This window comes from Aspergillus flavus, chromosome 5, assembly GCF_009017415.1.
Source record: "Aspergillus flavus chromosome 5, complete sequence".
NCBI classification, from domain to species: Eukaryota; Fungi; Ascomycota; class Eurotiomycetes; order Eurotiales; family Aspergillaceae; genus Aspergillus; species Aspergillus flavus.
The window spans coordinates 3,390,844-3,403,871 of record NC_092408.1 but is presented as its reverse complement, the minus strand read 5'-3'; the positions used below and the strand labels follow the sequence as shown (position 1 = coordinate 3,403,871).

The 13,028-nt window shown below is 45.9% G+C and overlaps 2 protein-coding genes across 2 annotated transcripts; one reads left to right on the top strand and one right to left on the bottom strand.

Annotated features, from left to right (window-relative positions):
• Positions 1-7,167: 7,167 nt before the first annotated feature.
• On the top strand, positions 7,168-7,741 carry F9C07_8931 (putative bZIP transcription factor; the record flags this gene model as incomplete). Its single annotated transcript, XM_041293256.1, has 2 exons — positions 7,168-7,487; positions 7,555-7,741. The coding sequence occupies 2 exons, from the start codon at positions 7,168-7,170 to the stop codon at positions 7,739-7,741; spliced, it is 507 nt and encodes a 168-aa protein (XP_041148109.1).
• Positions 7,742-10,603: 2,862 nt separating this feature from the next.
• On the bottom strand, positions 10,604-11,629 carry F9C07_2071850 (multifunctional chaperone; the record flags this gene model as incomplete). The annotated part of the gene is made up of 5 exons (XM_041286542.1): positions 10,604-10,708; positions 10,765-10,835; positions 10,898-11,139; positions 11,206-11,512; positions 11,569-11,629. 5 exons carry the CDS (start codon positions 11,627-11,629, stop codon positions 10,604-10,606), a joined length of 786 nt encoding a protein of 261 aa, XP_041148108.1.
• Positions 11,630-13,028: the final 1,399 nt, after the last annotated feature.

Sequence of the window (13,028 nt, the reverse complement as noted above, 5' to 3'; positions counted from 1 at the left end):
GTATACTTTTTGCATTCTTCCTGTTCCATGTTGGACCAGCTTAGGCCACCTGGTCTAGGATCAAGGGAGAAAAAACTGCCCGTTACCTTGCTCACGTAGACCGGTAAGACGGCTTCTCTCTGATCACCAGGTCTCTTGTCGGACAAACTTTGCTAGTAACCAAGCAAGGTCAACGGATCCCCTCCTGGGAAGGCAGTAGGATGATGTATTCAGAGCACACGAGCCCGTCCCAACAACCGGGATCGATGATCGGACATACATACGCATTCCTTCTGCATGTCGGAAGCACATTGGTGATCCGGAGTAAGGGTCAATGCTGCAGAGTACTGTTCTGTAGCAGTTATTCCATGGGGAAAAAGTACGGGATTTGAACGGTGGTCGTTCATACATGCCTCTGGGCGGTCCCCCTACTTGACGGTCTGTCTTGAATTCCAAACGGGCATCTTCGCTGTTAGAGACAGGAACACAAGACATTCCTTGACCATTCACCATCCCCAGAAAAAAGAGACACTACATCACACCCACACACTACTCACGTTCAACCAGTAATCAACAATTACCTCACGAAGTATGTACCTACCTACCTACAGGGAGAGTACATAAACATAGTACGTAGTAGGTAACTATGTAATCACGCCTAAAACTAACCTATCAATTTCCCCAGGTCCCCACTCCACACCGATCGTAAAAATTAAACCACCCTAGCCAACAAAAGGAAAACATCCGTCCCAGTTCTCCGGAGAAGCCCATTTGCAGGGAAAATCAGGGAATGGAAATGGAAGGGGAAAGGAAAAGGAAAAAAGGGGATAAATATGCCGTGCCAAGGTTTTCCCCTAGTTCGGGTTCTTGGGTGGAAATCGATGGGGATGGCTTGAAGCCACATGCAACTAGTGCCGGAACGTTTATCTTGTTTTCTCTTTTTATTTTATTCTTCTTTGATATTGATGTTGGTTTACGGCCTACGGAGTACTCCGTAGGGAAGTTATTTTATTCTACTTTATGGTTTCGTATGTGGGAGTTGGGATTATGTAGTAGTGATAGGGTTGTGGTGGTTGGGTTTGGGGAGTAGTCATTCATTCCATGGTCATTCATGAACACAGATAAATTCAATATCAAAATAGATGACTCGGTGAAGAAAAATCCGATCAAGTGATCAAATAGTCGGATTCTCCTTCGTTTCCTCCATACTCGAACAAGAGCATCTGATATTAAACTTCCCAGCACGGCAGAGAAGGAATCCTCCGTACTGATTATTGGGGGTGGAAAGCTGAAATGAGGGTCATGAATGGGGAGGATGGCCAAATCAGCGATGGGACGGCTACTTGCTGATCGACAGTCCGTCTAGCATCGTCATTCGGTCAGGGATGGGATGGAGAAAGAGAGAATCCATGGTTGAACTGCGGAAATTAAACTGACCTTATGATAAGACTTGAACTGACATCGGTTAGGTTATGTTAGGTAGACATGCAAGAGGGTGGGGGGGGGGGAGAAGGAACACAATGGCTCTGTGTGTCGTTCGTTCGTCGGTATCAGACAATAAGCCTCATCTGGGTTGACTGCCTTTCGAATTTTTACTTTTCTTCTGACGTTTACATTCTATCCTCAGTTGGTTTCGCCTCCTGTTGTTGCTTTCGGCCGTAACCATAGTGGCGGGAATGATTGATTGATTGATTGATTTTCCCGTAAGATCAGTGGAGTCGGTCACGCGGATGAGGAACTGCGCGGTACCTTTTTACTTCCCGTTATTTTACTGTATTCGATCGTTAGGCGCAATACCGTATGGTCAATCTATTACAGACCATGGGGGTTCCATGTTGTTGTATGACAGAGAATTGACGATGCTGACCATGAAGGTATCCAAGTGAAGGAACTTGGATGGATAGCGGTTAAAGAGAAAAGAAAAGAAAAAAAAAAACCAGGTGAGGAAAACCAGGTACTCGCGTTTTGAGCGGTTAGGTCAAAAAGCGCTTAGGCATTGATCTCGTCTTTCTTTTTCTCAATCAGTAGTAGTAGCAGCATGATTTTCGTGATTTTGTTTTTTCCTTCCTTGATTGTAAGTCTAGATGTATGTACAGTCTGTACATACGTGGAAGGATGACATTAGAATTCCGCTCCAAGAAAACCCACTGTCGCTGTCAAATGGACAACTGTCATCGTGGAGCAATGAATGAACAAGAAAAGGTCACAAGCACACACTCACCCACAGATACACACATACACAACGTCCGCGCGCGCGCCCCTCCCCACGGCAGAGTTCAAGTCAAAGTGTGGACGCATGCGAGCTCAGTTCACGTCGGATGCGGGGGGCCCAGGAGGCGCTCAAGGAACACTCGCCACTGGATCCATGCTGGCCCGTTGATTCGGCTGGATGAACATTTAGCCTCATGTTGGTTCATACCTCTTTTTACCCTTTTCTATTTTGAAGAGGGCTGAGTACGTAGGTTCGAGGGAAGTGTATCATGAAGATACAGGAGGAGGGGAATATTCAGACCAATTGCTTTCCATCTTTCGGACTCTACTTGAACCTATTTGGTTCTGATCGCCGCCGTCCGACGGTATGCGGTGATGCTTGTCAACTGGGTATTGAGATAGTACATGCAGCCCTTTTTGCGCCTTGCGGCATATTAAACTTCCAAGATCGTGGGTTATCTTTTTTCGATTTTATTTTTATTTTTATTTATTTTTTTTTTTTACCAGCGGTCGGATCTTGGGTTCGGTTCGTATCCTGGATGTTAGTTATAGTGGTACATAATTAAGGAACTTAGTTGTTGGTGCGGTTGTTTAATTGTTAATCATATTAATGTTAATCGGGCCAGTTATGGAACAGGACAGACCTAACTTTGGAAGGCCGTCAACAATGAATCAGTGATAGAAGGCGATGATCGTGGCGACGTTTTCCTCGCCAGATAGTAGGTGTCTCATTCTCCATATCTCCATCAATACGTGTACTTCCGTAAAAGACCCTCCGTAGATACTTCTGTAGTCCCATAAATAGTCGGGGCCGAGAATAAATAACTGGAAACGGGGCCGTACTTTTGCTCTCCCGTACAAAGGTGGTATTATATATGTATTCCCTTACTACACGTATGTACATACCGAGGTTCTACTACTAGTACGGTGTAGTTAGTATATAACACACCGAACAGATCCAATCAATTGATATAATGCAATAAGTGAAACGTTAATATAGTTGATGATAGGAATGATACTGTGTCATCATATTCATTATCTTCGTGGATGAGAATTTAGGGACCTTTTCTCATTCCCCTATGACGTGCTGTGCCGTCATGGGCGTCGAATCCTGACCGCGTCAAAGAAAAACCAACTTACTTAAGCACAAAAGCCACCCCCGTACTACGGTGGACTCCAACAAGTCCCAAAGAACCAGTAAGGGGATGCCCTGGTCTCTGCCCCATTCGGGCAAGAATTGGCACAAATAATTAATAAAAAAATAATCCAAAAAGTCTTGAACTCACTTAACCTTCGACCTTTGGACTTTATTAAACCTTACGTGGAAATTTCGGATTCTTCCCCGAAACGTCTAAATTGATCGCATCCATCGTCTTCGGGCTATTTATTCATCATTATTGATTTGAGGGTTTTTTCGCCCGTTCTTTTGGGTCGACCTCTTCCCTTTTTCGGGGGTCCTTGTTTTTTCTTTTTTTCCTTTATTTTTTTAGCCTGTCGAATAGGGATTATAGATCTGACTATAGCTACAGGATGCTGCATACCGATTATCTAGTCCTGACTAGTATAATAATCCCAAGTATAGCCTCAGCGGGGTTTAGGATTCTGCAGGTCTCCGTCCAGTAGTCAGCAGTGACTGTGTATGCCGAGTTAAAATGCAATTGACATGCTCCCCCAAAGGAAAAGAAATAAAATAAAATAAAATAATGGTAGTAAATACCCCGTATCTGGATTATGATGTCAACTCTTTAATTTTTCCAAAATCATGATCAGCAAAAGCAATCGGACGCATTCTGATTCGGCCTTTCTTTCAATGCACCCTGTCCCCCCCGCCCCCCCGATGACGATTGGTGTTGGTTGTGGATCGGCATTCCTGCACATCCTTTTCCCGGTTTCACCTTTTTTCCTCCTCTTTTTTTGCGTTGGCTTTTCTGCTTGGTTAGTCGCTCGCGGACACGATCCGCCAGAAAACTCTCGAACCCACGGGAATGGATCGTCCTGCTCTCAGGCCGTTTGACTCGTGGACCGAAGGGGAAAGTTCAACGTTGGACTAACAAGCTTAGACCCTAGGCGGTTGACACCTTTACACCATGTGGACACGAGTAAGGATCTATCCCGCTTAGAGTATCCAGTCGGTACTGGGTACTTCACGGGGCAGGCCTACCTAGCTAGGTACCTGTGAGGAAAACGGAACGTAAGCTTTTGGCTTGACGATTAAACTAAGAAGGAATTTCGCCGACGAGGACATGTTCTGCTGGATGGAGTTTCAGCTGGGGGTTAGGCGATTGAACCGAGTTTCGGACTTTGAATATAGTTTGATATCATAGGTTCTCCGGGAGTTGGCAGGCTTTCCTGGGAACCCACTAGTAATCCATGTAATGCATACATCGTCTTGCTGGTTTGGAAAGATGGAGATTTTAATGCGTTTTGCTCGATCGACATTGCATGACCTTTTCTTTTTTTGATCCTGAGACGTTTGATGATTCAAGAGGTTTTCATTTTCTTTCACTCTTTCTTTTTTTTTTTTTTCTTTTGCCTCCAGGTTGAAATAACCCATCATACTACAAAGTAGATACGCAGAAGTAAAAGTACGTGCCCCGTGGCGGTATGATCCATCACCTCGGCACGTCGGGACGTTCCCAATATCAAGGACCATGGAATGCCCGTCGCTTAGCGATTAGGCTTGAAGACGATCGACTCGTGATAAAAGTATAGCGCGATGTAGTCGAGCAATAGTTAACTGTTCCCGAGTCAAGTAGTACGATGGTTGATATTAAGTGGTATCCATGCCATCAGCTGAGGTAGCAAGTGAACCAAGCAGATTATACCATTGCAAGGGACAGACCAAAAGTATCGTAGTCATCATGGGTTCCCTGATGGATAGTTCATCCAATGTGAAGCCTTCCGTAATAATTTGTTCCAGTTGTTTGTTCGACTTGGCTAATACTTTTCAAAATCCTTTTTTTTTTTTTCCTCAGTTCACGGATCATCATACTGGCGGTGGATGAATGAGGATCAGCCTCGAATTCCATCGATGAGGGGCGCTGGTTGGTTGATATTCGCCCCCCTCAAGGGGACGGGGGTTCCTCAGTGTCGAACCACAGAGAGAAGTACACCCTCCCAGCAACCAGACTAACGTAGACTAAAGGAAACTAAAAATTCCGACTAAGAGAAAGAACTAAAGGGGGACCGAACCCCTAAAAGGTTCAAGTCAAAATTCCCTCCTCCACCCAACCACGCCATCCCAATCAGGCGCTCCTCACCGAAACATCAATACTTGATACTGGTCCTCTGTGCTTTCCCTCCCAGGTACATACGTACTATGCACCATACTAAGGAGTTTTAGGGTAGTTCCGTGACCATTACATACCATACCTTCAGGTCACAAAACTGCGTTTACGATCGTTCCCAGTGGCGGCCACGAGTCTTTTGAGCCACCCAACTTTGTTTCGAAACCCATGTATCAGGAGAAAGGGATCGTATGAATATCACCGTCGTATTATTGAGGTAAACATATAAATTAAATATAATTAATCAACAAGAACATGCCCTATGGGAAAATTAGATATTCAAAAGCAAAAGCAAAATAGGTCGACGTATGTACGTAGGAGTTCCTCACGCAAGAGAAACAAAAAGAAAAAAATAAAAATAAAAATAAAGCAAAGAAAAAGAAGGAAAAGTAATACAAGACCCAGCAATCATACTACTCAATACTGTGACTACTACTTTCCTCAGTGTTGTACAGCTCCATCATAGGTACGACCACGATACTTCCTTCTGCCCAACGGATAGGTGTCTCCTGGAAGTACCTCCATAGTATCCGTCATTAGTCTCTTTCCTTTTCTTTCATGAATTATTACGAGCGGAAAATTCACCACCGCTACTCTGGACGGATTCTCTCCTTCATTGATTATTTTATTTGATTTTGATTTTTTCGAAATTATTATTTGATTTAATTATTTTTTTTTAATCGTTTCTCTGCCTGTCTCTCTTATCCTGTCTCCTTCTGCCAGTGTCTCTCTTACTCACTTCTCCACGCAGCTTTTTTCTTTTTTTTTTTTTTTTCTTATTTTTTATTTTGACCCTCAGACCCTCCCCTCATCCCTCCCTCCCTCTCACATTTCATCATTTTCCCATTCCCCTTTTTTCCGTGTTCTTTGTGATTGTGTTTGATTGTTACCAGAACCCACTCTCTACACTATACCCGAACGGCTTTCTTTCCCACTGCTGTTAGTCTGCCCGTTTTCGGACCATTCGACGAGTTCATCTCCTTCGTCCTTTTTTCTTTCTCTTTATTTTTTCTTTCTGTTTCTCTGATTTCCTTTTCCCAGTCCATCAATCGACCATAACGCAGGAGGATTAGAGGGAAACCGAACACCAAAGGGAAAACAAAAAAGAAAAGAAGTGCAAAAACGAAATTAAAATTTAAAGAACCAGAGGGCTATTCAATCCACCGGGAGCATTCTTGAATTGCTTTGTCCGGAGTATCGGTTGCCTTCCCAACTTTCGCTTAACCGACGCGATTTCACCCCCCGAAACTCTTTGACCCTCTCTGCTCTCCTCTCCTCTATCCGTTATCTCTTTGCTCACCCCTGGGTTGTGCCTGAGTATCGTTGCTACTTGTGGTTTCTCTCGCGCTGTCGTTTACCCCCCGTTTTTTATCGCTGTGTTCGGGATTTAGCGTTTCCGATCCCCATTCTGGAGACTACTCCTCGTTCCAACGCCGTCGATTTTCGCCAAGCTACCTCCAGCGGAAACACAGATTCTCGATCTGGGGTTAATCGCTAGAGGTAGTTCGACCAGCTGCGATTGAATTTGCAACTACTTGTGCTGGAAACTGAGAACCCACTCTGGAGACGTGGAAACCCGCCACATCTACCACACTTTCGTTCCCCCAAATTCTTCGAGGGAAAAAGCCACCACCCAGCCCTAGACGCCCTTAAATTCCACCATAACGCCACCAGGGACAGAAAAAAAGTCATGGCGTCAACCTCCGACGTGCACGGTTCCTCTCCCGTTCCGACCATGCCCCAGCCAAATGACAACGGCCGCGCACACATGTCCTCTCTTTCCTCATCGTCTTCTATTTCCGACGCAGAAAACGAACGTCGGGGTCGTTCCGAACGTCCTCGTATGGCCAGCCGGAAACCCAGTGCCTCCATACTAGTTCCACGAGACCACCCTGAGATTGAAATTGAAGAAGAAGAATTCCCCCCGGATGACGCACGCGCGATGAGTCCTCGACGTAACTCTGCTGATCTGGAGCGACTGGGAAAGGAGGCCAGACAGACCTTGCAGGAGTGAGTATCTACGTGACAATCTATCACTCATTTTGCTCCTTGAAGCGTTTGCTGATGATAATTCAAGACAAGCAAAGGCGCTCCAGTCCTCCCTTCAGGCACTTGCCGAACGTATCGAAGCAGTGAAATCGGATCACGATAAACTCGAAAGTGAAAACAAATTCTTGCAGGACTACATTGGTGGATTGACTCGAAACATGACCAAGAGTGAAATGACGAGATCCAGCACCAAGGTCAGAAAGTCGCACAAATAGGCGCGACGCCCATCAACATCCCGGCTGGTAGAGCCCATGGCACGGCTGGCGATGTCTCCGCTTGTATAGCGAAAACGAAAGAACTGTACGAGATACGTCTCCGCCATGGTTTGATTGTACATCTCAACAACTACGCATATCACCTTTTTTGGGCCTCCCTTGGCGACACGTTCTTTTGACTGGTTATCGGAGCACCATCCATTCTGCGGACGATCACACACCGCACTATAATACGTATCAACATTACGAGAGAAATCGATTTTTGACTGCATGTCGTGCGGCGGAGTCGGAATGACAACGGCGCTTATCCGGGAGTCACTCGTGCTACATTTGGCGTCAAACAGATGTCATTTGTTACCAATTCATATTCTGATTTGCTACTTCCGCTGCGGATCGTATCGCACGATGATTTCGCCACGGTCGACTGCACCGGACTACCCTTACCACTCTTAGGCAATAAATCGTGGCAGAATCCGGCTTTTTCCCTCGGTCGATGCATGAGATTGCCACACTGTGTCTTACTACAGCGAGGTCCGAATGACATGGTCGCTCCTCTGACATCATTGCACACCGTTAGGGGCGTGCTACTTCGGCTTGGCGACGATCAATGATGGATCCCGATCACACCGATCTTCGTGTCGACCAGATGACGTCTTGCGTGATGGAGCATCGTGGTTCCCTGCGCCGACTGGGTCCATCTTCAACTGTCCATATTGACTTGATTCTACTTCTGTCTTACACTTTTTTTTCTAACCTCCTTTTTTTACCTTCTATTTTCTTTCATTGTCATACCGGGAGGCAATCTGTACTTGTGGCATACATAGCACGCTCGGCGTTCGGAAATTACTGGGGATTACCTATTAGACTTGTTTGATTGATTCGACAGGAAACCGCACTGGGCGCATTTGTTCTCATGGTCTGCAAAAAGGCGAGGCGGGGAGAGTAAGCATTTTCACGGAGCAGCCCGTTGTTTTGTTTGTTTTCTATTTCAACATCATGATTATCGTGTACATTGGGATCGTCCCGGTCTGACGATTCGGCTTGATATTGTTTGGCTTTGAAGACATTTGCTTAAACATACCCAGAAGCGAGCGGTTTGATTGAATACAGAGATACTGGTATACTGTTTTCCCTCTTCTTGTAATTCATATGCCGTTGTAAGGAGTAGTCGCCGATACCAGGCTAGTTCCTTTCCACCAACACTCCAACCCAACACCAGATCTAAGCTTTACCACGACCATATGTCCCAAGCCGATGGATAGTCAAAAAAAGCCTCAAAACGCCACAACAATCCCAATCTCAACCGCCTACCTAACCACTCCATCCCTAGTCCTAGTCTATACTAGCCCCATCTCAGCCACACCCATAATAGATCTCCCAAAACCAAACCTCCCACCTCCCCAAACTATACAATAACATAGTCCCAAACCAAAACAAAACAAAAACATATCAATCCACTGGAACAGATCCCTAAATGACATCATAAAATCTACACATCTAACCCAAACGCCCCAGGCCAAAACCAAACCAAAAAACAACAATAAACAAAAAAATAAATAATAAAACTCCAATCTTATAATAACAGATAATCATATTAGTACATCATACCAAATAAAAACCTTCTATTCCCTGTCGATCTCTAGCAAAGTTTAGCAGGAAAAGGATAATTAAGGAAGATGGTTCCCGCGCGCCGCATACGTCATGTTTCAGGTTTGAGGCTGAGCTGTGTTTCTCTCTTTTTTTTGTTGTTCTTGGTTTTTTTTGAATTATTGTGAACTGTGGCTGGGGAGGGAGTTGGGGCTGAGGGAGCGACGATGCGCGTGGAGATTGCAATTGTGGGTTTTCTTTTTTTTCTGTGGTACACTATGTATACTATGTAGGATGGGGTGTTGTTTTTGGGTTTCGGTTTTTATGAGTGGGGGTTTTCTCGTTTTGTGGTTTGTCTCTCTGTATGAATGTAGATCTGTATGTACGGAGTATGTCTCTACTAGAGTAGGTTATCGGTATAGGAGGTTATGATGGGTTTGGGGGTGGGTTTTGTTTGGGACCTGATATTGTTTTTTTGTGTTCGTTTCGTCGAGTCTATGACTTAGTACCTATCTATCTTATGTGTCATTTTGGACGGAGCGTTTAAGCGTGTTTGCCTCTTTCTTTGCTTTTTAAGGGGGGTGATGTTTGTATGGCGTGTTTGTGGCATGGATCCGTCGTAGACGTATATGAAATTGGATGTGTAGAATGGTACTTTTTCTCGACTGATATCACACCGGTACCAGTCCTAGTAACTCTACACCAAAAGACCGTTAAGTTTGAAATTTCGGATTTCTTTGTTACCACTGCTGCTGGACTTTAGATCTAAATTCGAGCTCAGGCGGACAATCAAACGCCATGCGTGGCACGAAAGGAACCAAGACAATGTTCAGGTAATAGTCCAGGTCTTGCGAGGGGAAATAATTTCACTGATGTTTGAGGGGGCACGAGTCTGTAACAGGGAAAGGTATTCTTTGGGTAGTTGAGGCAATAGGCAAAAAAATTTAAAAGGGAAATAAGGTAAAAATCATGCGAGAAACGAAAAGTTGAACCACAGATGGAGAATCGGTGCACGGGCAGAAGCCGACCACGCCCCAAAGTGAACTGCGTTAGAGACAGAAAGCAGAGGACCCGAAAATCATCAAGAACCCGAATCTCCATCCGCGGGCTGTGGCGCCAGAAAGCCTCCATCTTGCCCTAGATTGTATGATACGAAAACGTGAAAGGCGCCTCGCTTCCTTTTCCTCTTCAGCGCTCTAGCTCTTTCGCGTGAATCAACAGTCCCGTCGTCCGATTGCTCCATCCATGATCGGACGCGAGTCCTTCATCTCTTCTTTACTCAGCGGCGGGCTTCTCGCCCTCAGCAGCGGGGGCCTCCTCCTTCTTCTCGGTGGAGGCGTTCTCAGCAGCCGGCTCGGCCTCAGACGAGGTCCAGAGGGTCTAGACGGTGTTAGTACAGATTGGCGCAATCATGATGTCTGTGCATTTCATCTTACCAGGTTGTCTCTGAGAAGCTGCATGATCAGGGTAGAGTCCTTGTAGCTCTCCTCGCTCAGGGTGTCAAGCTCTGCGACAAATGTTAATAAGGTGTCCGCTTCTATTATCAGGATGAGTAGAGCTGAAACATACCAGCAATGGCATCATCGAAAGCAAGCTTGGCCAGGTGGCAAGCCTGGTCAGGGGAGTTGAGGATCTCGTAGTAGAAGACGGAGAAGTTAAGAGCCAGACCAAGACGGATGGGGTGGGTAGGAGCAAGGTCAGTCTGGGCAACTTCAGTGGCGGCCTTATAGGCCTCAAGAGAGGCATCGGCAGCGCCCTTACGGCGGTCACCGATGGCGAACTCGGCAAGATAACGGTGGTAGTCACCCTTCCTGTTGTTGGAAAGAACGCGATTAGAATCTCACCAATCGCATTGACGTAGGATGACAACAACATACATCTTGTGGTAGAAGACCTTAGACTCGCCGCTCTGGGCAGAGGGGATCAGGTGCTTGTCGAGAACCTCGAGGATATCATCGCAGATCTTAGCGAGCTCAGACTCGATCTTCTGACGGTACTCCTTAATGAGGGTGACCTGGGACTCGTTGCCCTTGGACTCTTCTTTTTGCTCAATAGAGGTGACGATTCTCCAGGAAGCACGGCGGGCACCGATGACGTTCTTGTAGGCGACGGACAGGAGATTGCGCTCCTCAACGGTAAGCTCTACATCGGCAGAGGCGACAACCTTCATGTTCTCGACCATCTCTAAAGAATCTGTCAATATCGAGTGGTTGACATCGGCGAAGAAAAGATAAACCGACCTTCGTAGCGCTCGGCCTGCTCGGCGAGCTTGGCCAGATAAACAGCATCTTCGTGACCCATTGTGATAGGATTCTGGTCGACTGTTAGTGGAGACGTTTTAAAATTCGAACACAAAAACATGAGGGCCAAAAGCAACGGAAAAAGCAAGTATGAAATGGAGCCGGAATCATAAATGGCGTGAGGGGCAAGCAGGTAGTCACAGGGTATATGACGAGGCTGTGATAGTCAAGTGGCCCGAAGAACACGAATTCTAGATCCCTCCGTCATTTTTCTTTCCTTCTAGTACCCCAAAAGGAAGTACGCTGAAGGTTGGTTGTCAAAATAATTTCATGCATATTGTCAACCCAGAAAATACTATCATTCGACTCCAGTATGATATAAACGCAACTGGGGACGGTCGGGAATTGTTGAAAGTGGGCGTCGCACCGCCGGTCCTCCAGTCGGCTAGCCGTTGGCTTGCGTCGCGAATGGGCGATTCCAGAGCGGTAGTCTAAACGGAGATCATGGCAGCGACAGCGACGACAACCAGCAAGCAATTCACCCCATCAATATCACACACACGTGTGTTATAGCCCAAATAACCCTTCGTTGTATGATTCCTAGGCGATTTGCGATGATGACGACCCAGATGATTGATGGTGATGGTTGATATGGGGAGAAACAGGGAAAAGGAGGGGGAAAACAATGGAAGACGACAGAAAGGGAATGTTCTCACCTGATAAGTTGGGGGATTTATTTAGGGGATGGTAGATGGAGATTTAAAAAAGAGTTGGGAGGGTGAGAAAATGGAGGAAGAGTTTTATAACGGGGAATAAAAAGTAATGACAAAAGTCGGAGAGGAAAGAGAGAGAGAGAGAGAGAGAGACCAAGAGGGGGGAAAGAAGTGGGAGGGGAAAGTAAACGGAAGGGGGGAGTTGGCGGCGGAGACCTAGAGAGAGTCAATCACTTCAGTGCCAGCGTCTGGCTCAACGCTTCAATAATGGGGAACCTCGTCGACACCTGAGGAATACACAATCACAGGACTCGACGGCCGAATCGTCCAGAATTGACTGTCTTTTTATACGTTTCAATTCGTTTCCCGATTACCTTGCATGGGCTCGAAACTCCCTTTTCTAATGAATTGATTGATACTATTCTGGTATTTTTATTATTATTATTATATCTAATCCCTTTTCCTATTCTTTTTCTTTTCTTTTCTTTTCTTTTTTTCTTTTTAGTAAAATAGATTGATTCAGCGGATGATTAGCCGCCGACTCCCTTTTCCCACATACACAATACACGCTCTCTCCTGACGGCCTTCTTCGTCCAGACAGTCCGTCGTTTGTGTGGTTCGGTGGGCCTCTCAGCGTCATCCCTATTTCCCTCTCCGCCAATCGTCCCGCCCGCACCAGAGATCCCAGTATGGGTCGTTTCTTCCTTGTATCCTAGTGATTTGCCATTATTGAATGAGCCTCGCAGC